At 40.8% G+C, this 26,449-nt stretch overlaps 1 protein-coding gene across 12 annotated transcripts in view; it reads right to left on the reverse strand.

Moving 5' to 3' along the window:
• The window catches only part of PDE4D (phosphodiesterase 4D), an 846,931-nt gene that overhangs the window by 281,097 nt on the left and 539,385 nt on the right, over positions 1-26,449 (reverse strand). Inside the window, exon 2 of one of the 12 annotated variants that reach the window (XM_056540944.1) lies at positions 9,897-10,257. The exons of the other annotated variants lie outside the window; for them this stretch is intronic. Coding sequence (XP_056396919.1) covers positions 9,897-9,961 — 65 coding nt within the window. The 5' untranslated portion in view covers positions 9,962-10,257. The remainder of the gene's footprint in view (positions 1-9,896; positions 10,258-26,449) is intronic. 12 annotated transcript variants of the gene reach the window in all.

Raw genomic sequence — 26,449 nt, forward strand, 5'->3', positions numbered from 1 at the left:
CAAAATGAACCTGTGCCCCAGGTGAAGGCAAGCCTGGCCATGCTGCATAGGTTTTTATTTGTCGCTGTACAGTGTCTGTCCTTAGGCTCAAGTTCACACAAAAGGTTTTTTCACAGTTTGCAAATTAATATTTATCTTGTACTTCTTAATCCTTGAATGAACCATTCCCCAAATCCAATAAACAGTCATACAAATACAGTATATACTAGGCAGTTCACAAAAGGGCACATAAGTCATGATGGGGGTTGTGTCTTCTTTGGCCTTTGGAACTGATATCCATTTTGTCTGTGCCAAGTCAAGCAGCAGAGTTGATCTCTTATATGTAAACCTCCCTAACAGGAACTCAAATAGGAGCAGAAAAAGATAAAAATAGGGCCAGAACTTTTGCGTGTTGTTTTATAGTGAAATCCTAGGACATGCTATAAAAAGCTTCACAATCAATAAGTAGGCTCCAGAAAGTTTTACTGACATCTCTGTCCACAGGAAAACTGTAGCACTTATTCCCACAAGCCGGCTCATTCTCACGCACCACCAGACTCTCCCCGAGACTTCATACAGTACATTCTTCAGTCCTTGTCTTATCACATATAAGTAATGTATATGGGATCCATCTCGCTGCTATTATATCCGAATGATAGGGATAATTCTAGGACAAGTCCTTGGCTACAGCAAGATGCAGACAAATAAATCAATATGTGAAGAGGTGACTGTGTCTGAAATTAACACCAAGATTGATTCAGCTGATTTTCCTTTTCCTTTTGTGGTGTTGGGGGGGCATTTATTTGTCAGACAAGGCACTATCCTCACAGATGGAATCTCACGTCTAAGTCTCTTGTAAGCCTCTGTCAACGTCTGCAGAACATTTCATTCCACCTTTACACAGTTGCCAAAAAAACAGTCAAACGTCAACTGGGCTTAGAACATATCAGGAGGGAAAGTATCTCTGATACAGGCTTAGGACCCAAAGAATGTATGCAGTTATAATGCCATGTGGAATTATAGAAGATACAGGGCTAAGGTGGACAAGGCCTACCCCATGATGGGCTCATTTTAGATTAATAGAATTTAGTGGAGCACTTATCATCAATAATTTCTGTTTAAGGCAGTTGAGAACAAAAATATTTTGTACAGATGACTGGAGTAGTATAAGAATAAAAAAAGAAGATATTCTCACCTACCCTGATCCTCCACAGCTGCAGCACTGACATCCTTTTGGCTACTTCCTAGCTCCTGATGCGGAGTCGCCTCTGGATTATTGGTGGAATTGGGTATAGAGATAATGTAGCTTTGATGCCGTTTAAAAGATCCCACAGGAAATACCTCGCTCAGCTAAACACTAGTCGCAGCCATGTCCCGCCTCTGTAGGTGATTGGCCAGGCAGTGCAGTTTCTGCTGGGACATCAGGAAGTAGCTTAAAGGAAGGGCAGGAGGGAGATCAAGGTAGGGAAGTATAACTTCTTTTTTATTTTTACATTATCCCCAGGCATCTGTACAAAAATGTTTGATCCTTGGACAACCCCAAGTATTTTTGCACACACATTTCCTCAAAGAAGCATTAAGATATGTTCACACAGAATGGTTTTGCTGCAGATGTTTCCTATTTGGATGAAAAAATGAAAAGCAGAATGAAGTACATACTATAATTTTTTAATGGAAGTTGACCTACAGATTTCTAAATTCTGCCACATATTCTTTACAAATTCAGAAAATTCTGCAGCAGAAAATACACACAATTTCCCTGAAAATTGTTTGAAATTTTTCACATCAAATCTGACAATTATATGTATAATATAAAACTGGTGGTGTAACTATAGGGTTGTGGTCACTCACAGGTCCTTTAGCCTCTTGGTCCCAAAGGTCCCTCTACACCATAAGAGGAAACCATAATTAATGGGATTATCTGGGACCAGAAAAACAGAGCTTTAAGATACAGCGCCACACCTGCCCTCAGGTTGTATGCAGTTTTGCAGCTCAGTTTCATTGAAGCAAACAGAGCAAAGTTTTTATACCACACAAACACTGTTATATATGATTGTGGTAACCACCGGTGTATGGCGGGACCACGGGTGTTGCAGTGAGAGTGGTGGGATCAGATGTTATTAACCCCTGGGGTCGGATGGTATTAACCCCTATGTGTTCATGACACCAGTGTGGTTTTTGGGTTCCGGAACACCACACGCCCAGATTCTCCACTATCCCACGGGCTAGTAGTGAATAACGAGTCCGTAACCAGTTATGGGTAAACGTAGACTTTACTGAGTAGAAGACAGGTGTAATTATCTTCACAGCTAAGGCCAGAATTCCCTGAGAGGTGGCCAGGACCCAGAGGACCTCGCAGCTTGCTGGACCAATACTTGTAATAAACTTGACTTTGACTTGTAATTAGACTTGACTAGATTTAGTGACAGCAGACATAGACTTGTAGACTTTCTGCATAGACTTGAGCTGTGTGGCCTTCCAGACGCTGAACACATGAGATCTCTGGTAGCTGCTTCAGCAAAGACTTGGTCTCAGATCAGATGGTAGGGTCTAAGAGAGCTAATTAAACATGGCCACCCCTTTATATAGTGGGGGGCTGGACTAAAGTCCATTGATCAAGCTGTGGGTTATAGGTTAAAGCTGGTGATCTCTGGGAGTACATGTTACAACCAATCATGTAACTGTATAACATAACATGTGACAGGATTACTCACAGGTCCTTGAGACCTCCACAGGTCCTGTATACTATGTAGACATGGGGATCCTGTTCATGCATTAAAGGAACAAACACCGCATTTATTAAACCAACAGGGGGAGACCCTGCAGGAGAGCCCCCAGGTCACTGAGGTGACAAGGCCTACAGGTAGTATAGGAATGTGTACCTGTACTGGGACATTACATGATCATGTACAAAAACCACCATGGCCCAAAGGGGCATTCAACAGCATCTCAATAGACCCTAACTAAAATGTAGCTTATATTTTACAATATTAAATATATATGTGGCAATACTATGTGATGCATAAAATAACTAATATTTCCTCAGTGCACTTTTTTTGGATATGTACTGCAATTTATATATATATTGGCTATACATATACAAAAAATACATATACATAGTGCTGCCACATTTACAGTATTCTTTATAATCCGTGACATTACCAGACCTCCATAGGAACATGGAGATCTTGTAGTGTCACCTAATGGCAGTACCAGCTGGCAGCCACCTAAACCTCTTCTGGCATTACCTAGAAAAATGCTAAATTCCAATGGAAAGCTTCATGTTATTCCTTTAATTCTCTCAGAAACTCAGTAAATATTTAACACATTCCAGTAAGAATTATTTATATTATTTCTATAAAATGTATTTCATGGTACATTATTTTACTATAGATATTATTTTTATTGCTAACATTTTTTAAATTTCTTTCTAAATATTTTATTTAGGTTCATTTTTAGCATTTCGAACAAATCAACAGTAAACACTGCTTCAAATGTATTTAAAGGGTCTGCTGAAATGAAGCCTTATTAGGCTCGTCTAAAACTGGCCCATGGCTGTAGAATAGATCTGTGTTTTATTGACTTCTACAACTGCATGTATAGACTACAATAGTCCAAACAGAGGAGCGCAGAGTTTTACTTTAATAAATTTCACAAATCTGTAAAAAATAATTATAGTGTTCAGCCTTGTATGACATTACAGTGCCTCTTGGAAGCAGCATACAGAGGCACCACATCTGTAATCCACCCCTGTAGTGTCTGCCATGTACGACTGTTCAGGGACTGTGCAAGTGGATTTGCTGTGTGTGTGAGCATTAGGCCAATGTTCCCCAACCTGTTACAAATTCATGCCCTGGCTACCATTGGGAGATGTAGATTTCAAGAACCTGTGAAGCCACAGGTTGGGGAACACTGCTTTTGTGGTGTCCCAGCACCAATAGCTGTCCTGTGGCTTCGGACTGCTTTTGGCAGCTTTTCAGCACAAGGTGTTGGGGCCACCAAAGGACTTATCGTATTATTAATTATGTTTGCACTTTGTTGAGAAATAATATATTTTTCTAATACATTCTATTGTTATCTGTATATATGTTATTCCTGTCTTACTGTACCCTTAAGAGAGGAGCTGTGTAAATCCCATGTGACCCTGCCTGCCAATGGGAACCCACAAATTCTTCCCTATATAGTGTAGTAGGGGAGGAGTTTCCCCAGTCTAGTTACAGTGTGGTTAAGGTGTGTTGTGTGCTGTGAGGGAAGGCTTAGCTCAAATCTACTTCATCTGGTCATTCTGCAAAGATCTCCCATACGGTGGAAGTTCATGCCCCGGCGGAGAAGGCTACAAGACCTTGACAGGACCCTACCTACCAGGATTCATCTATCCATCTTACAAGTCAGTATTAAGTCGTTTGGTGAAAGCACCACAAGTCCCAGCAAGGCGAAAGGGCTCCTAAGGGGTTACACTGCATCCTCTTACCCATCACCAAACTGTCTGTGTAACACCATCTGCACCAGCTCAGTTAATACAGTTATCCGTAACCTGACGTCGGTGTGTTCATTTACTCCCTGTGTCTGGCCCAGGAGAAGCTGTCTCCAACCTCGGACCATGTATAGGATAACGGTGCCTTGGCGTCACGAAGGGATAAGGTATCTCCGAAACACCCCGTGGCTACCACACTTTAGGCACTCAATGCATCTAGGAGACAACAGCATCTGATGATCTAGAGATCTGATATAGAGGTCCAGTACGGCCACATAGGAGTCTATAAGTGCTGTATTATAGACTCGCTTTGATACCGGGAGGAACAAAACGTTTCCGACTAACTTTCAAGAATCCAATAAAATTAGGATAACATTCATATTTTATGAACCAGTTTCCATCCATAAAGCATCAGTGATTTATTTATGATGACATTTTTCAGAACCTTTCTGATCTGAGGAGAGCAGGCATAGTACATAGCTATAGAGCACATTGGCTATGGAGCTGCGGCGAATGCAAAGGGTTAACCCCGGGTAGGTGTCTGTTCATTGTTAAACACATGAATGATTGTTCTCCGATTGCTGTGAATAAGATCATCTTTCTTTCAGTATCTGAGTAACCCACAGGCAATGTACATATTTGCTATGCTATCATGTTGTTCTGGGCTCAGCACTTACACTGATAAGGTTTTTTATGACACATGGTGATCCTGTGCCCACATCACTATGCAGACTATGTATTTACTTAGAAACCCATATAAAAAGGTTATTATTCTAGAGAAACAGAGCAACGTAGGGGCAGAGCCTTCATGGAATGACATACTGGGGACAATGGTGTCCTTGGGAGAAAGACAGGGGCCCTATGGCATGTAGTTCCTCGAAGGAACGGAGACCTCAACAAGTTGTCACAAAGGGGATGGGACTAACCAGGGATGCACCACCTCGCTATGAAACCCTTATAGCACCTGCCTGGTTTGTCTCTATGGCAGTGGTCTTCAAACTGTGGGCCTCCAGAGGTTGCAAAACTACAACTCCCAGCTGGGAGTTGTAGTCTACAGTTTGGAGACTGCTGCTCTTTGGTATGTGTACTTAAAGGGGTACTCCCGTGGAAAACTTTTTTTTTTTTTTTTAATCAACTGGTGCCAGAAAGTTAAACAGATTTGTAAATTACTTCTATTAAAAAATCTTAATCCTTCCAGTACTTTTTAGGGGCTGTATACTACAGAGGAAATGTTTATCTTTTTAGATTTCTCTGATGTCATGACCACAGTGCTCTCTGCTGACCTATGCTGTCCATTTTAGGAACTGTCCAGAGCAGGAGAAAATCCCCATATGCTGCTCTGGACAGTTCCTAAAATGGACAGAGATGTCAGCAGAGAGCACTGTGGTCATGACATTAGAGACATCTAAAAAGATAAGCATTTCCTCCGTAGTATACAGCCCCTAAAAAGTGCTGGAAGGATTAAGATTTTTTTAATCGAAGTAATTTACAAATCTGTTTAACTTTCTGGCACCAGTTGATTAGAAAAAAAAAAGTTTTCCACGGGAGTACCCCTTTAAGACTGGCACCTACATAGACCAACCTTTCTAAGTCAGAAAATGTTTGCAAAATCATCAAGAAATGCATTGTATGATGCCCTTGGGTTGTTTTTAAGGAGGCTTAAAAAGACTGGCAGAATCTGGTAAGATATTCTATCATCCAATTACACATGTCAACCAAAACTGAGTACACATGCTCAGGTCAGACACACCAAACAGACAGGCTTCCTTCCAGTTCCATTGTGAGTTATGACTTAAAGGGGTACTACCGTGCTGACAACTTATCCCCTATCTAAAGGATAGGGGATAAGTTGCTTGATCACGCAGGGTCCCGCCGCTGGGGACCCCCGCGATCCCGCACGCAGCACCCTGCTGTCATCAGGCCCCGGAGCAAACATCGCTCCGGGTCTGATGACTGCCGATCACGGGGCTGGAGTATCGTTACGTCACGGCCCCGCCCCCATGTGACGTCACGCCCCGCCCCTCAATGTAAGTCTATGGCAGAGGGCGAGACAGCTGTCTCGCCCCCTGCCATAGACTTGCATTGAAGGGCGGAGCGTGATGTCACACAGGGCAGAGCTGTGACGTCACGATCACCGGCCCCGTCATCAGACCCGGTGTGAGGTGAAAAAATCAAACCCATGAAAAATTTGGACCGCTCCTTACGAATTTTTCATGAGTTTGATTTTTTCACCTCACATCGGAGAGCATGTTCGCTCCGGGGCCTGAAGAGAGCGGGGTGCTGCATGCCGGACCCCGCGCGATCAGGCAACTTATCCCCTATCCTTTAGATAGGGGATAAGTTGTCAGCACGGTACTACCCTTTTAAAGGGGTACTCCAGTGGAAAACAATTTTTTTTTTTTTATTCAACTGGTGTCAGAAAGTTAAACAGATTTGTAAATTACTTCCATTAAAAACATGAATCCTTCCAGTACTGTTTGCTACAGAGAAAGTTGTATTTCTTTTTTAATTTATTTTCTGTCTGACCACAGTGCTCTCTGCTGACACCTCTGTCCATTTCAGTAACTGTAAAAAGCAGAAGAAAATTCCCATAGAAAACCTCTCCTGACATGGACAGAGGTGTCAGCAGAGAGCACTGTGGTCTGACAGAAAAGAAATCCAAAAAGAAAAGAATTTCCTGTGGAGCATACCTCAGCTTATAAATACTGGGAGGATTAGGATTTTTAAATAGAAGTAATTTACAAATCTGTTTAACTGTTTTTCTGGCACCAGTTGATTTAAAAAAAATAAAAAATGTTTTCCACTGAAAAACCCCTTTAAGTTTGTCCTAGATGGCAATAATATGAAGTTAATTAATGTTTATCCACTTTTCCTAGAGGCAAGGAATGAGTGTATAAATAATAAAAAAAGCTTATACTTACCCTTCTGCTCCCTTTCAATGTGGCTCCAGGGGTCCCAAGAGGATGGACCCCTGTAACGATGCTGAAGCTATGTGTAAAACTACAACTCCCAGCATGCCTGGACAGCCTTTGGCAGCCTTTAGCTGTCCAGGCATTCTAGGAGTTGCAGTTTTGCAACATCTGGAGGCACCCTGATTGGGAAACACTGCTGTAGCCCATCACAGTGATCAGCTGCAGTGTCCTGTCCATAGTCTATGGTGAAGTTATTCGGGCACTTCTCCCAATTTTTACCTTTTTAGTTTTTGTTTTGTTTTGTCTACTACCATCCTCTGCCCTTGGGCAAATTTATCATGAAGCAAAAAAACTAGGGTGTAGTCACACATACAGTATCCTGCACATATGTGATGTGCAGGATTTAAAGCTGTGTTTAGTCACTTAATTTACATTAAAATCTGCAGCATAAAATCTGCAGATTCAAAGCTGCAGCATAAAATATGCGCAGGATAGTGCACATGTAAAAACACCATTATTTACATGTTCAGGATCTGCTGCAGATGTAAAGCTGTGGTATCCAATTTTGTTTGTATTGATTAAACAACATGAAATCTGCTGCAGAAAATCTACAGCAGATCTGCATCATCAAATCTACAGTAGACCCTGTAAATACATCATTAGGGTTTGTACACATTACAGGATTTCCTGCAAGTTTTCTGCACCGTATTTGCTGCAGAAAACCCAAAACAGCGGAGTTTGCTACCATCGACTTCAAACCACAAAAGTAGCAGATTTGCAGATTTTCTGCGGACCCATTGAAGTCGATGGTAGCTGAAGATTTTTTCAAAGCAGACATGCCTTGGAAAGTCTGCCTGTGGAAACCTACCTTTAATTAAGGGTACGTTCACACGAGCAGATCCCCAGAGTGTATTACGCTGCGGATCCGCCGCTGAATGACCGCTGTATGCTGCCTTTACAGGTGCCTAGTCAGAGCGGCAATCCGCCGCTACGAGCAGACACACTGCGATGTGCGAGTTGCAGCTCAGTATACTTGCACATCATGGCAGCTCTCGGCCTAGCTCATAGAGAGGGGGAGCGTCCGCAATGTGTGCGAGTACACCGCGCAGCGACTTGCACATCGCTTCAGTGTGTCTGCTTGTAGTGGCGTAATTCCGCTCCGAGTAGACACCTGTAAAGGCAGCATACAGCGGTCCTTCAGCGGCGGATCCGCAGCGTAATATGCCCTGGGGATCCGCTCATGTGAATGTACCCTACGGCAGTGTTTTCACAGCAGAATTTTTGCCCTGAATTCTGCATGGAATTCTGCAGGAAAATTCTGCATGAATTTATAGCCAATACACTTTAATAGGATTCTGCTGTCCCATTCACACAGCAGAATTTTTGCTGCTAAATTTCTGCTGCAGGAATTCCATTGAAGTGGATTGGCTATAAATTCCTGCAGAATTTTTATTTCATTGACGTGTATTGGCTCTAAATTCATGCAGGATTTTCATGCTGAATTCCATGCAGAATTCAGTGCAGAAATTCATCCATACATGTGCATTTTGCAATGGTTTTTCAGCTGAAAATTTTATACTGCAGATTTTTTGATGGTAAAGCAATGTTAAAATCTGCTGCAAAAAAATCTGCAGCAAACGCACAAGGGAACATACTCTAAAGTCAGTTTCAGATGACATATTACGGAGACAGGTCCTGGCCAAAAGGATCTAATGATCCGAGCTGAAATTATTAAAGATAATTCATTAAAGGGGTTATCCAGGAAAATATTGTTTTTTTATATATATATATCAACTGTCTTCAGAAAGTTAAACAGATTTGTAAATTACTTCTATTAAAAATCTTAATCCTTTCAGCATTTATGAGCTGCTGAAGTTGAGTTGTTCTTTTCTGTCTAAGTGCTCTCTGATGACACCTGTCTCGGGAACTGTCCAGAGTAGAAGCAAATCCCCCTATCAAACCTTTCCTACTCTGTGCAGTTCCCGAGACAAGCAGAGATGTCAGCAGAGAGCACTGTTGCCAGACAGAAAAGAACAACTCAACTTCAGCAGCTGATAATTATTGAAAGGATTAAGATTTTTTTAATAGAATTATATTACAAATCTGTTTAACTTTCTGGAGCCAGTTGATATATATATATATATATATATATATATATATATATATATATATTAAAAAAGTTTTTTCCTGGAATACCCCTTTAAGTTCACTAGACCCGCCGCCGAGCTGGGACCTGCGTCTGTAAAATGGGCGCAACAATGCATTTTTGAATCTGGCTTAATACTGTACATGGCAAAGCATAGTAGCAGTATCACTCTACTACAGATTAGATTATAACACAAGGGATTTAATGACAAGGGATAAAAAAGTCCAGCTCATATAACGTGACATCCTAAGTAAAAGTAAGGTGTCAATACAGACGTAGCAGTGTCGAGTTTTGAGTTCAGACGTTGCAGTGCCAAATGACAAACACAGCACTACTACATCTATACCAGGCAAAACTAAGTATAAAAAGTATACGGATACTTTACCAGAGCCCATCCGTAGCCCGAAGAGAACTTGTGGAACGGGATCTTGGCTTCATTATAATACTCATGGTGAGCGGTCAGGGAAGTCAGTGTTTAGAAGAAAAGACACGTCTTCTAGGAGTTCCAAAGTAATCCATAGTCTGGTATACAGCAGCACAGGGTGACTGGGGATGACTGCTGAGGATCAGACCCAGTTGTGGCAGCTCCGCTTCCTATCCCATTCAGCAGCGTGTTAGGAAATGACAGAGCTTCTATCCTCTGTCTTAAATTTCCAGGGGAGGAACTGCAGCTTCAATGTATTCTCCATCTAGGTCACATGAAGCCTGCGCTGCTGTAAGAGCCTCCTGCGCTGTGACACTGGATCCTATAAGGTTACATGGAATAGTGCAGAGAAGGAAGGGGGGGGGGGTGAAGAATAAGGCGCATAAGTAAACTAGGCATGCCAAGGAAATGTCACTTTCATAAGCACTGCTCTGCCGAATCCTAGTGTGAACACAATGCAATACTTATACCCACCTATAGTCACATGGGATTTACCTGCGAACACATATATACACCCACACTATCTGACACTTCTCACATGGCGAGCGAGACTCCTGAGCAATCGCTAAGGCGCGTCACACCTGGGCCCAAGGGACGAGATAACATCTAACCCACAATAAAATATTACTTACAGTATAATCATAAAACACAGATCGGCATGTAGCAGAGCTGAGTGTGCTATTTCATGTTTTTCTTTAAAGTAACCGGCTAGCATTAGGTTATAGCAGTGTTTGGCAACCAGTGTGCCTCCAGTTGTTGCAAAACTACAACTCCCAGCATGCCCAGACAGCCTTCGGCTGTCCGGGCATGCTGGGAGTTGTAGTTTTGCAACTGCTGGAGGCACACTGGTTGGTAAACACTGTTATAGAGAAGGGGCAGCTGAGCGGATTGATATATAATTTTGTGGGGAAAAATTCCAAGACGACATGTCATTTATTTATGGAAACCTCTGCACATTCTGGGCTAAGCAGTCAAGTGGGCGGTCCTAATCAGTGATGGAAGTTGCAGTTTTGCAACAGCTGGAGGCGCACTGGTTGGCAAACACTGTTATAGAGGAGGGGCAGCTGAGCGTATTGATATATAATTTTGTAGGGAAAAATTCCAAGGCAACTTGTCATTTATTTATGTAAACCTCTGCACATTCTGGGCTAAGCAGTCAAGTGGGTGGTCCTAATCAGTGATTGGGAGTTGCAGATTTGCAACAGCTGGAGGCACACTGGTTGGCAAACACTGTTATAGAGGAGGGACAGCTGAGCAGATTGACATATCATTTTGTGGGAAAAAATTTCAAGACGACATGTCATTTATTTATGTAAACCTGTACACATTCTGGGCTAAGCAGTCAAGTGGGCGGTCCTAATCAGTGATAAGAGTTGCAGTTTTGTAACAGCTGCAGGCGCACTGGTTGGCAAACACTGTTATAGAGGAGGGGCAGCTGAGCGGATTGATATATAATTTTGTGGGGGAAAATTCCAAGACAACTTGTCATTTATTTATGTAAACCTCTTCTCATTCTGGGCTAAGCAGTCAAGTGGGTGGTCCTAATAAGTGATTAGGAGTTGCAGATTTGCAACAGCTGGAGGCACACTGGTTGGCAAACACTGTTATAGAGGAGGGGCAGCTGAGCGGATTGACATATCATTATGTGGGGAAAAATTCCAAGACGACATGTCATTTATTTATGTAAACCTCTGCTCTTTCTGTGCTAAGTAGTCAACTGGGTGGTCCTAATCAGTGATTGACAGCTGTATCAATACGTATCTTTATACTAGAGATGAGCGAACTTACAGTAAATTTGATTCGTCACAAACTTCTCATTGATGACTTATCCTGCATAAATGAGTTCAGCTTTCAGGTGCTCCGGTGGGCTGGAAAAGGTGGATACAGTCCTAGGAAAGAGTCTCCAGCCCACCGAAGCCCCTGAATGCTGAACTAATTTATACAGGCTAAAGTCAGCAACCGCAGAGCCGAGGAGTTTGTGACGAATCGAATTTACTGTAAGTTCTCTCATCTCTACTTTATACACATAACTGTCAATCGCTGATTAGCACCGCCCCTTTGACTATTCATGTAAACCTTTGCTCATTCTGGGCTAAGTAGTCAAAGAGGCGGTGCTTATTATTGATTGACAGTTATGTGTAAAGGTACATAGAGAGATATGTCAATCACTGAGTAGGACCACTCCTTTGACTACTTAGACCCGAACAAGCAAAGATTTACATGAATGAATGGCAAGTTCCACAGAACTATATATCGATCTGCTCAGGTCTTCTTGCTCTATACTTGATACCTGCCTTTTCATTGTTTAAAGTTCTATTTAAGTCAGGATCAATAGGTTATCCAAGTATAGACAGACAGAGCTAATCTCTTTTAGAAGACAGCACCACACATGTCCTCAGGTTGTGTGTGGTATTACAACTTGGTTTTATTCACTTGAATGGAACTGAGCTGCAATACCGTGTATAAACTGAGGGCAGGAGTGGCACTGTTTGCAGAAGAAATCTGCTCTGTTTTTGCAGTCTTAAAGTTTCTTCCAGCTGACAGGTTCTCTTTAAAATATATAGTGAATGTTTGGAGACATATCATTTTTATATACTAAAAATGTATGTAACACAAACATGTTTTCTGAATCTCTCCTTTCTTCCTTCAAATTATCCATAAAATGGAATTGTGTAGCCCCTGATGTATTCTATGTATGTTGGATTAAAGGAATTTACTTTACATTTGCATTTTTATTAATTTATTTATTTACCATTGTTTTAATTGTATTATGTGATTATCATGCATGTAGTAAACTACAACTCCCAGCAAGTACGTAGGGTCAATTAATGATAGAAGGCGCCTGGGTTCAGACCCCTGCCCTCCAATAACACTCCGTCTTTAATCCCAGTCCTATAGAAATGAGGACCTCTACTGGAGATATAAGGTATCACTGTTAAAATTCCTAAAGATGTTGCAAAACTACAACTCCCAGCATGCCCAGACAGCCGAAGAAACCATGGACCCACATAGTCCTGACTAGAGAGCGGCTACACAGAGTATCTCTTAGGCCGGGTTCACACCGCAGAATTTCTGCTGCAGAATTTCCATTAGGGTCTATTCATACGTGCAGTATTCTGTGTGAATAGACCATTAAAGTGAAAGGGCAATTCATTTCTGTGGAAATTGCTGCAGAATTTTCATGCAGAATTCCGTGCAGAAATTCTGCGGTGTGAACATAGCCTTAGGGTGCATTCAAAACACGGTTCATGTATACGATGACCAATTACAGGTTTTTATTATAAAACAGTATGGAACAGTATTTCCTATATATCCATAGACTGACATTGACATACAATACAGTGACCCCTCAACAAACAATAGTTTCAACATACAATGGTCTTTTCTGGACCATTGTAAGTTGAAACCAGACTCCACATACAATGACAATCTGGACAAAGACAGTCCAGATCTGTGTAACTTGTCAATGGCCAAGAGAACTGACCAATCAGAATGGGCAATTTACTGGTAAAACCCCTGTATTACTGAAGTGCATGCACTGACTGATGTCTGGTAGCGCCCCCTACAGTACAGGGAGGTATTACATGTTCTGTACTACTCTTTACCTGTATTACTGATACTGAACTGTTTGCACTGACTGGTGTCTGGTAGCGACCTCTACAGTACAGGGAGGTATTACATGTTCTGTACTACTCTTTACCTGTATTACTGAAGTGTATGCACTGGCTGGTGTCTGGTAGCGCCCCCTACAGTACAGGGGGGTATTACATGTTCTGTACACTTTACATGTACCAGGATTACCTGCTCCTTTGGACACCAGGTGAGGGCGACTCCATCTTACTTTTTTAGGACACTGTGTACTGTACAGGACCCCGCAGAAGATGCTGTCCTCTACATAGACGAGCGTTTCCCAAGCAGGATGCCCCCAGCTGTTGCAAAACTACAACTCCCAGCATGCCCGGACAGCCTTTGGCTGTCCGGGCATGCTGGGAGTTGTAGTTTTGCAACAGCTGGAGGCTCCCTGCTTGGAAAACACTGACATAGACAGTGATTACAGCTTACAGCAGATCTTTCTTACTTTTATATGTAAGGATTTGCTTTATCTATATTAATTATCTACTTATTTTTCTTTAATCCTCACTTTTTCCTATTTTTGGATGACATTTTGGGGGCTTCAGAACCAATTACCAGGTTTCCATAGAGTTCTGGTTTCAACATACAATGGTTTCAACATACAATGGTCGTCCTGGAACCAATTAATATTGTAACTTGAGGGACCACTGCACTAAAAAAAGGGAATCCGGTTTTGAACTGTGAAGCGCGTTTGTGGTTTAGTCCGTTTTTTGGCCTCTTATTTTCGCATACCATGTCACCTGCCATTTTACAGGCAATATATGAAAATGGAGGACTGGGCTGATAATTCATTGCCGAGTGGAGGGGCCAAACGGGTATTGTGGTATGGGTTAAAATTCATATCGTGCAGCACAAAAATGTCAGTATTGGGTATGAACCGGTATACCACCCAGCCCTAGAAACTGGGGCAAAAAAAAAGTTTGATGGAGGTTAACAGCATCATATAATGCATCCATAACTAATGTTGGCCACATTAAAGGGGTACTCCGAAGGAAAAAACTTTTTTTTAAATCAACTGGTACCAGAAAGTTAAACAGGTTTGTAATTCACTTCTACTTAAAAATCTTAATCCTTCCTGTACTTATCAGCTGCTGAATGCTCCACAGGAAGTTGTGTAGTTCTTTTTAGTCTGACCACAGTGCTCACTGCTGACACCTCTGTCCTTATCAAGAACTGTCCAGAGTAGACACAAATTCCCATAGCAAACCTCTCCTGCTCTGGACAGTTCCTGACATGGACAGAGGTGTCAGAAGAGAGCTCTGTGGTCAGACTGGAAAGAACTACACAACTTCCTGTGGAGCATACAGCAGCTGATAAGTACTGGAAGGGTTGAGATTTTAAAATAGAAGTAATTTACAAATCTGTTTAATTTTCTGGCACCAGGTGATTTAAATATATTTTTGGAGTACCCCTTAAAGACTATTGCTTTCCCACCTGTTGCAAAACTTTTCGCATGCATTTTTTTTTTTTTTTAAGTGACAGATACACTTTAATATTCTCTTTATCATCTGCTGATATCACCCCGGCCCACCAGTGTTTACAGTGTGGATTGTTGACATTAAATATGAGAAGAACAGCACAAGATGTCCAGGAGGGAAACGGACTCAGAGGAAACGATATGTGAAAGACTTGCATCTTCTTCCGGGCTCTCTGGTTTTAGCTAAAATAGTGACCAAAATATTATATGGTAACCCAGCCTTATGGTTTAAACTTCTAAAATTGGAGATCCCAGGATTGGTAAGAGCATTGGCTGCGGGTCACTGTGGCAGATCATCTATAGCTTGTTGCTCACAGCTCTGCCATATGTATAAATATCTAAACTAATGTTTCCCACCCAGTGTGCCTCCAGCTGTTGCAAAACTATGACCCTCAGCATCCCAGCATGCCCAGGCAGCCAAAGGCTGCCTGGGCATGCTAGAAGTTGTAGTTTTGCAACAGCTGTAGGCACACTGTTTAGGAAACACTGGTCTTAACACAGAATTCTGTCATTTAAAAGTGAAGAACATAGGACATATACAGATGTGTTCTTTCTTAAAGGGCGAACTCCAGTGGAAAACTATATATTTAAAATCAACTGGTGCCAGAAAGTTAAACAGATTTGTAAATTACTTCTATATATAAATCTTAATCCTTCCAGTACTTATCAGCTGCTCTCTGCTCCACAAGAAGTTATTTTCTTTTTTAATTTATTTTCTGTCTGACCACGGTGCTCTCTGCTGACACCTCTGTTCATGTCAGGAACTGTCCAGAGCAGGAGCAAATCCCCATAGCGAACCTCTCCTGCTCTGGACAGTTCCTTACAAGGACAGAGGTGTCAGCAGAGAGCACTGTGGACAGACAGATAATAAATTCAAAAAGAAAAGAACTTCCTCTGTAGTTTACAGCAGCTGATAAGTACTGGAAGGATTAAGATTAAGAAGTAATTTACAAATCTGTTTAACTTTCTGCCACCAGATGATTTAAAACATATCACACTCCTTTAACTTGAAGTCAACATACCCTGAGAAAAGACACTCACCGATGTGGTATTGCAACTTTGCTCCATTCACTTCAATGAAACGGAGCTGCAATGCCACAAACAATCTGAGGACAGGTGTGGCGCTATTTTTCGAAGAAATCAGCCCTGGTTTTCAATTTCTTGATAACTCTTTTGATTGTCTCCCTTAGTTTGGAGCACGTAATATATTTTTTCTTTGGAAATCCAGATCTAAGCTCCTGCCAATAAACTGTATTCAGCTGATAGTATGTGGAAGCACTCCGATTATTTTAAATATCTTGACCATAATAGTTCTCAATGTACTATATAGTACACAATAAAAGGCAAATAGCATGGTTTATGATAAAGTTCCCACATTAAACAGATGGGGAAAAAAAAATAAAAAAAAATATATATATATTTGCAGAAAATGCTCAGCCAATTACTGTCATGTGTAAATAAATCATTTTCTTTATAAGAATAATAAGAGCTCAGCAGTACCACCTAGTGACTAAAAATGGTACAGTAGCTTCCTAAAGTGAACATCCGCTTTTAAATAACCAACGTCACTTTTCCATTATACAGTCAGTGAGGAAAGACATACTGTACTTAGTATTTGTAGTGTGTGGTCAAAACGGCCCCACATTTCTGGTCGTGCACATAATTCAAAGTGACTACTTGGTGACCAGTGTGAACCTTGTATTCTTGTACCTTAGTACTATTTCATGACTATATATTTGCACAATTTGATCATTAGATTGCAGTATTAACCCCTTAATGACCAAGCCCATTTTCACCTTAAGGACCAGGCCAATTTAATTTTAGTGTTTTTGTTTTTTCCTCCTCGCCTTCTAAAATCCATAACTCCTTTATATTTCCATCTACAGACCCATATAAGGGCTTGTTTTTTGCGTGACCAATTGTACTTTGTAATGAAACCTCTCATTTTACCATAAAATGTATGGCAAACCGCCCCAAAAAATTTTTAGGGACCAAATTTAAATGAAAACCAAAATTTGGCACATTTTGGATGGTTTTTTTCACACTGTACACTTTACGGTAAAAATGACATGTGTTCTTTATTCTGTGGGTCAATACGATTAAAATGATACCCATGGCTAGATACTTTTATATTTTTGTACCGCTTAAAAAAAAATCTAAAACGTTTTGTACAAAATCAGTAATCTAAAATCGCCCTATTTTGACCACCTATAACTTTTTCATTTTTCCGTATATAGGGCGGTATGAGGGCTCATTTTTTGTGCTGTCATCTGTACTTTTTTTAGATACCACATTTGAATATATAAAACTTTTAGATCATTTTTTAGATAATTTTTTTTTTTATAAAATGTGACACAAAAGCAGCATTTTTGGACTTTTTTTTTTACTTTTTACGTTTACGCCATTCACCATACGGGATCATTAACATTATATTTTGATAGTTCGGACATTTACGCACGCGGCAATATCAAATATGTTTATTAAAAATTTTACGCTTTTTGGGGGTAAAATGGGATCGCAGACCAGAGCAGAAGACCCAGGGAGACGGCCGGAGCCAGGTGAGGGGACCTCCGGCCGCCATGCTGGATGATCCGATCATCCAATCCAAGTACCGCAATGCCGCAGATGCCGTGATCTGTATTGATCACGGCATCTGAGGGGTTAATGGCAGACATCCGCGTGATTGCGGATGTCGGCCATTACGGGCAGGTCCCAGGCTGCTACTAGCAGCCGGAACCTGCCGTGTATGACGCGAGCACCATTCCGATGCTCGCAGTCATACACAGGATGTAAATGTACGTCCTGGTGCGGGAAGTCCCGCCAAGCCAGGACGTACATTTATGTCCGTGGTCGTGAAGGGGTTAATTAGCCACTATAATGTAGTATGTGATCACTCTATGGCAGTTTTATTTGAGCACTATGATGGCTTTACTTCAACACTGTCTGGTAGCAGTATTTGAGCAATAGATGGTAGCATTATTTGAACACTGCATGATGATATTTTTGATCACTATATGGTGGTAATATTCGAGCATTTTATAGTAGTAATATTTGCGCACTATATGGTGATAATATTTGAGCATTAAGGCTAGGTTTCCACTTGTTTTTTTTTTTTTTTGTACACCTAAAAAAACGCCAGCAAAAACGCCAGAAAAACTGCCACAGGTTTTTCCTGCGTTTTGGCAGTTTTTCTGGTGTGGAAACAGCCAAATTTGTCCCCTATGGCAGTTTTCTCACTGTCTTCAGGTACCACTCTGTGGGTCGGATGCTGAGCGCCCGGTCCACAGAGTGTAAGGAGGTGAGGAGGAATGTATAGCATCACTACTCACCTCCCCCGGCCGTATAGTATACAGGGGGGCATAGTGTATCCACATATGCTATACAGTAGCCGGGAATCCTGTCACCAGACTGACAGGACTCCCTGCTCCTATAGCCCCTTTGGGCAGTATACAGAATATACAGCTATCTATAGATAGCTGTATATAGTGTATACAGAACAGGAGGTCCACTTACCTCCCTCGTTTCTGTCCCCGCTGGTCTGTCTAGCTCCGCCCCTAATGATAATGTTGTTAGGGGGCGGGGCTACAGACGGGCTCCAGGCTGGTAAGTCTGAAGCTCTTTTAACATTGTACGTTTTGTATAATGTGAACAGACCCTTCTGGCAGTGTCTACCCAGACAGGGAGACTCCAGCTGTTGCTAAACTACAACTCCCAGCATGCCCAGACAGCCAAAGGCTTTCTGGGCATGCTCGGAGTTGTAGTTTTGCACCAATTGGAGGCTCCCAGTTTAGGTAGACATTGCATTATGTGCGCTCTCCCCTGTGGAGAGCGCAAAATATGTCCTAACCCATTTTTTTTGTGTTTTTTCTTTCTTCTCGTTTCAGATCCGTGTATGCAGAGGATTACGACAGATTCGATGAATTATGACGGATGAACTGGATTTTTTTTTATTTAATAAAATGGTTAAGGGCTGTGGGGGAGTGTTTTTTTAAATGAAATAATTTTTCCAATGTGTTGTATTTTTTAATTGAATCTTCAGGCTTAGTAATGGAGGCTGTCTAATAGATGGAATCCATTACTAAGCCAGGGCTTAGCATTAGCCCCAAAAACAGCTGGCGCTAACCCCCAATTATTACCCCGGTACCCACCGCCACAGGGGTGTCGGGAAGAGCCGGTACCAACAGGCCCCGGGCATCAAAAATGGCGCTCCTGGGCCTAGGTGGTAACAGGCTGGCATTATTTAGGCTGGGGAGGGCCAGTAACAATGGTCCTCGCCCACCCTGGTAATGTCAGGCTGTTGCTGCTTGGTTGGTATCTGGCTGATACTGAAAATAGGGGGAACCCTATGCTCCTTTTTTAAATATTTTTTTATTTATGAAAAAAAAAAAACCCTGCAGAGTAAGTTAACTCTTCCCTTGCCGGGCTGGCTTCGCGCACAGCTCAGCAAGGGGTTAAGTGAGCCAGCAATGTGTATACTGTATACACATTGCAGGCTCACTGTAAGTTCTTGCTGGGCAGTAGGTATAAGATGTATATCTACTGCTCAGCATCTGTTCTCCTGATTCTGTAGCCTTGAGAACAGCTGATCCCGACAGTCACTTCAGGGCGATCGCAGTGGGTGTCAGGAGAAGTGACATCCGCTGTGATCTGTCCCTTACTGCAGGTACTACTGCTCCCAACATGGAGCACACTCTGCTCCATGCTGGGAGCTGTAGTACCTGCATTAATAGACAGATCGCAGCGAGTGTAACTCCTGACACCCGCTGTGATCCTCCTGTATAATGTATAGATGTGGCGGCCGCTCTTCTTTGGTCCCCTGCACTGACGTATATACACACATATTCATATTTCCCACAAAGAGATGTGATTGGCTGGAACCATCTGGCCAATCACAGCTCTCTACAGGAAATATGAATATGTGTGTATATATGTGAGTGCAGGGGACCATAGAAGAACGGCCGGCCGCGTCTATACATTATACAGGAGGATCGCAACGGACCCCGGCGATCTTTCAATTAGTACAGGTACTACTACTCCCATCATGGGGCAGTGTGTTCCATGCTGGGAGTAGTAGTACTACCTAATAAATGTAAAAAAAAAAAAAAGTCAAAAACACACACACAATACATTTTTTATTATTGTCAGCTACATTTTTAGTGCCCTACCCGCCCACATAAATTGATCCCGGTTTAAAAATTAATTAACATTTTTTTTATAAAAAAGATAAGTTTCGTTAAATACAATTTTCCCATCACCACTGTATCTTCTTTATTGTTATTTTTTAATGGTACCCTACAAAATTTTAATAAAAAAGGTACCTCCAAAAAAAGAATAAAAACCACCTAATATTAACGCCAAAGTTAAAACCCACATGGCGTTTTTCTTGGCGTTTTTTTTTCTATGGGAGAAAAACGCCAAGATTTTCCCCAAAAAAAGCCAAAGTCTCGACAAGAGGTCGTTTTTTAAAAACTGCCAAGGAGCCCAAAAATGCCAAAAGGATAAAAAAATAAAAATAAATGAAAAACGCAAAGTGGATTTGGCATTTTGCAGTTTACTATTGACTTGCAGCTAACATCTGGCCGTAGCGTTTTTTCACACAAAAAACGCCATGCAGCAGAACGGGCGTTTAATTGGCGTTTTTGTAAAAAAAAAAAAAAAAAAAAAAACAAGTGGAGACCTAGCCTTATAGTAGTAATATTTGAGCACTATATTGTGGTAATATTTGAGCGTTTATAGTAGTAATATTTGGGCACTATGAGGGACATTTATCAATGTTTGCTTATGTATTCTTTTTTTTTTGTAATTTTTTCCTTACTTTTTTTTTTTTGCTTATGTGTGACTTATTTATCAACAGGTTTCAGCCTGTTGATAATTTTCTTTCACGTTAGCAATTTTTCCTTTTTTACTTTGGTAGTAGCTTTTTCTGCTCCATGTTTGAGCTGGAGTAAATTTAGTAAATTTTTAACCCTGTTGCAACTTTTTTTTGCGCAGTTGCGACTGTTGCAGTTAATTTTAAAATGGACTACGGGTAGTCAGGTATTTACTATTACTACGTAGTTAATTTTTGGAAAACTTGCTTTTCTCGCTTTCCAGTCAAAATGTCGCACGAAAAATCGCGTAGTCGCAGTTGTGACAATTTTGCGACAATTATAGTAAAGAAAACCTGACTAAACCCGTTGATAAATGTCCATATATATGATGGTAATATTTGAGCATTTATAGTAGTAATATTTGAGCATTTTGTAGCAATAATATTTGAGCACTATATGGTGGTAATATTTTAGCATTTATAGTAGTAATATTTCAGCACTGTATGAAGGTATTTTTTGAGCTTTTTATAGTAGTAATATTTCAGCACTGTTTGTAGGTATTATTTAATCTTTTTATAGTGGTAATATTTGAACATTGTATGTTGGCATTACTTCATCATTATATGTATTTTTTGAGAATGGTCTGTTGGTATTTTGCACTGTATGTTATTATGCATACATTTTATTCTGTATATTCTTACTCTTGGTACTTACAATAATGCACAGTCCATAAACAGAATTCTAGAGAAAGGCTAAATTGCCAACACATTAGGCATATTAGACTGGTTTTCACTGTTCTGTAGGGTAGTAATGAATTAACAAATGTAAAGGGTATAACCTACAATGTAGTATGGGCACCTTAGTATGGGCACCTTACAATACAGTCTTTAAACTTGGCTGAATTGGGAACAAAAGTGACACTAGGCGTGCACATCATGTATTCCTTCAGGAGATGCATCACTGGTTATATAATCTAATCCAGTGGATCTGATGATCCAGGCCACCGATCTGATAGGAACAAATCTACATAGACAGCTGCTTCTATGGGTGTTGTGCCTGTTCTGCATTCTTGTGAATTATCACATTTATAATTATTAACAGGTTGGACTTGTTGCTCTGATGCATATTCTCATCTGTAAATAACTACGTAACTACCGGTAAAAATGGATGTATTAGTAATATACTAAATTATATTCTGTGGCTATGTCTATTCAAACTGCATTTGTATGCTGGAAGTTGTAGTTTTGCAACATTTGGAGGTCTACAGTTTGGAGACCACTAGTATAGAGAACACTAATGATACTAATTGGTTTGGAGTTATCTTGTCCGGGCAGCTGAACAACAGAAGTTTATTTTTTTTTATCCAGCAGTTTAACCCTGTATTTTCTTTTTCTTTAATTTTTAGCACACTAAAATGTCTTTAGAGACATGCTTTAAGGCGCCCCAAGGACATTGAAATAATACACTGGCAAGACTCTATTCACTAGAATGGAAAAGTTTTCTGGGCATACTCTGCGACCTATACAGAAGTCATTCCACAGCGAGGGGGTGGCTAAGCACTGAACATCAGCTATGGTAAATGGATTGGGATCCAGTGTTGTCTATCTACTGGACTCTTCACTGTACTCCTGTCTGTGAGGACACTGCTGGGAGTTGTTCTGTACAGAAAAGGAAGTCTAAGGAAAACATTTGGCCTAGTGGCCAGAATAAAAAAAAACCTGGATGGCCTCATAGACTAATAATGGGACTGTAGGATGGAGATCTCTGAGATCCAGGGACTGTGGGGTTTATTTTATTTATTTTTTGTTACATAAAAACTTTATTTAACCCCTTAAAGACTTGTTTCATATATATATATATATATATATATATATATATATATATATATGTATATATATATATATATATATATATATATATATATATAAATGTAGAAAAAGCGCAGCACTCCTCAATAACGTGAAAAAAAGTGGTGGTTTATTGGCTCACATAGCAGCCACGTTTCTGTCCTACCATAGGACCATTTTCAAGCTTGAAAATGGTCCTATGGTAGGACAGAAACGTTGTTGCTATGTGAGCCAATAAACCACCACTTTTTTTCACGTTATTGAGGAGTGCTGCGCTTTTTCTACATTTATATTACATGGACTTTGATCGGGTCTGGGGCGCTGGCACCCGCTGCTGTATTGGATAAGTAGTGCTGCAGATTTTCTTCATTGATATATATATATATATATATATATATATATATATATATATATATATATATATCTCAAAGTAGTTGCAGCACCACCAAACAAAAAAGCATGTGGGTGCCCAGCGTCCTGGGTCCGATCCTGACCCGCTTAGATAGTCCAACAAGTAATGGTGCAGCACTCCAAAGATGAATCAAAAAACCTGTGAATTTATTCACCACATGTTACAAACAGCAATGTTTCAGCTTAACACTAGAGCCTTTTTCAAGCATGCTTGAAAAAGGCTCTAGTGTTGAACTGAAACGTTGCTGTTTGTAACATGTGGTGAATAAATTCACAGGTTTTTTGATTCATCTTTGGAGTGCTGCACCATTACTTGTTGGACTATATATATAAATACAATAGCCAGAATTATTAAACGACACTGGCATATCCTCCGAGACAGTTTTCCACAAGTGGAGGAATTCCAAAACAACCCCATTATGGCTTACCGGCGCCCCCCGAACTTGAGAGACAAACTTGTGAAAACAGATGTCTCTACAAGTTTAGGAGGCCAACAAAGATACCTTACCGTACAAAACAAAGGCAGCTACCCATGTCGGAACAGCATTAACTGCACCCGCATGGACAAGGGCCCACACTTCAAACACCCAACCACAAACAGACAGTACAGGAGAAGATGGTACCTGACCTGTACATCTGAGTTTGTGATGTATGCTCTCACATGCCCTTGCCAGCTGCTATATGTAGGTGAAACTACATTGGAGTTCCGAACGAGGTTCAACCAACATAGGTACTCAATACGTAAGAAACGTCTGGACTTACCCGTAGATAAACATTTTACGGAATCTGGACATCATGAAAATGACCTCAGATTTACTTTGCTAGATCATGTTCCTATATCAAAGAAAGGCGGTGACCGAGTTAGCATACTCAAAAGGTGCGAATTATGTTGGATCCATGAGTTGGGCACATTACACCCCCATGTACTTAACGTAGATTTCACTGTAACCACAGGTATCTACAAATTATCTCGATGATTTGACCTGCCAGTAAAACTTGAATGTATGTATAAATTGTGACACACATACTGAGCATTGTACTAAGTCATCTATCATTCACTGTATATGAATAATACGATCAAATTCTATACCGTGTTCTTCTTTCAACATGCTAATTATTCTCGTTTTGTTTTTATGCAGATGATCAGGGGACACATCGATCAAACACCACTGACCATCATCTATCTGAACACTCTATCAGCTCCAACCCTCACCACCCGAGTGCAGCCAACCAAGACTGAAATTGCTTTCACCTACGTTTATTTTACTCTCCTGTATACATCTCTATGTGAGCTAGATTAACTGACCAGTCTACATAAACACAGCTATACACTGATGCATGTATATACATATGTGCATGTATATAAACATGTGCCTATGTATATACTGTGCAGGTGCTTCACACTGTTTGCCTTCACAGTCACACCCTGTCACCATCCTCACACTTATACATATATACCCATAGTTCCCCTTATCACATTTTTTATGTAATTTTTAATTTTAATTTTTCCCCTCAACACCTAATTTTCCATTTCCAACATCCTTATACACTAAGTATTCACCCACTCATGCACATCTATCCCCTATAATTGTCTACATACACTCCTGCTTTCGCCACACTAATACACACTTCTCATCTTTCGTAGTTACTTATATACATTCATCCACACTGTAACATTACATCCGAATTGACAGACTCAGTACGGGAGCTTTGCCCGCACTACACATGGCTTCATTGAAAACAGTACAAACCCATACGCATGCGCCAAATAGGACACTACTTTCCCTTAAGTGCCATGGCGCTCGTGGCATCCGGAAGCACAGTGAGTGTGCGCGGACCGCGAGCTACAGTGTCGTTGCCTAGCAACGCGCGACGCCCCCTTGTGATTGGCTGCACTCCGGCTGGCCTGCGGAATTCCCTAGAGCCATGTGCACACACGGTGTCAGGGAATGGCCGCCATTACCACAGATAGGTGGGTGTTTCACCTCGTGGCATGTTCCCCTGATTACTTTTAATGTCCACACACCTTTACACTAATTGTCACTTACACATGATGCGATATATGTCAGATTGTATATACTGTACAGCACTGATTACACTGCCTTGTTAAAAATATGCATTTATACTATTGACCACTATGCTCTTGTTTTACGCAACTGTCACAGCATCCATTGTATTGCATGTTTTTTCTTTATTGAGCACAATCACCTTTGATATTGTACTCCATATAAATATGGGAAGAGTGTGTCACTTGCTTATGCTTGAAAAAGACCGTGGTGATGGTCGAAACGTTGTATCTTACCTTGAGGTAATAAACCTATTTTGATCACTATTGGAGTGCTGCGGGACGCTTTATTCTATTATACATCACTGCTGCTGCCAGTGACCCGGGCTGCGATTGGGCCCGCTTGCACCCGCTACACCTTTGCATCCCTGGTGTGCTGCTCCTCCGTGCTATCTGGACATATATATATATATATATATATATATATATATATATATATGGCACGTCCGTGCGGCAGGTCTATGAAGTGAGCTCAGGAGCTGAACTCGCTTCATATCCTTTCAGTCCCGAAAGTGCCCCCAAATAATTTTTTTTTAGTTTCACCATAGATTTTGTGGTAAAAATGATTGATGACATTACAACGTACAATTGGTGGAGCAAAAAACAAGCCCTCATATAGGTCTGTTGATTTTTAGAAGTGGAGGAGGAAAAAAACGAACGTGCAAAAAGGGAAAAAAATCTGTATCCTTAAGGGGTTAAACAACAAGTCATATTCTAGTGACACATTCATTTCTTTTAAGCTCAACATATCTGGTATTTTAGTACTGTGGAGTTTATACAAGTAGGAAATGTATTTGAAAATGTTACAAAATATTTCTATCCATATACACAATGTATCACTTCTACAGTATAGAGGCGGCAGACAACATCCTTTTCCCCTTTAAGGGAATTTCATACATTTCCCACTGTGTCACATTTACCTTATTACAGACTTATTACAGTGACTGGTTGACTTTGTGTCTATTATCTGCTCTTCATTCATCATTATGATACAGGTAGAAAGGAAATATCTGTGATCATGTGAGAATTTCCAGAAAATCGTACAGTTTCAGCTCAAGCGTTAGGAAAGCAGCAGGTTATGACGACAATGGATTTACACTTTATGGGATGTTTCCACATTTATTTCACATGGAGAAGAGCAAAAACAGCAATGGGGTGAGTGAGGAAATGCAGAGCATGGAAAATGATATAAATAGAAAATACATTAAAGGGGTACTCAGGTCTTCAAATCAACTGGTGCCAGAAATGTGTACATATTTGTAAATTAATTC

Source organism: Hyla sarda, chromosome 1 (assembly GCF_029499605.1).
Source record: "Hyla sarda isolate aHylSar1 chromosome 1, aHylSar1.hap1, whole genome shotgun sequence".
NCBI lineage: Eukaryota > Metazoa > Chordata > Amphibia > Anura > Hylidae > Hyla > Hyla sarda.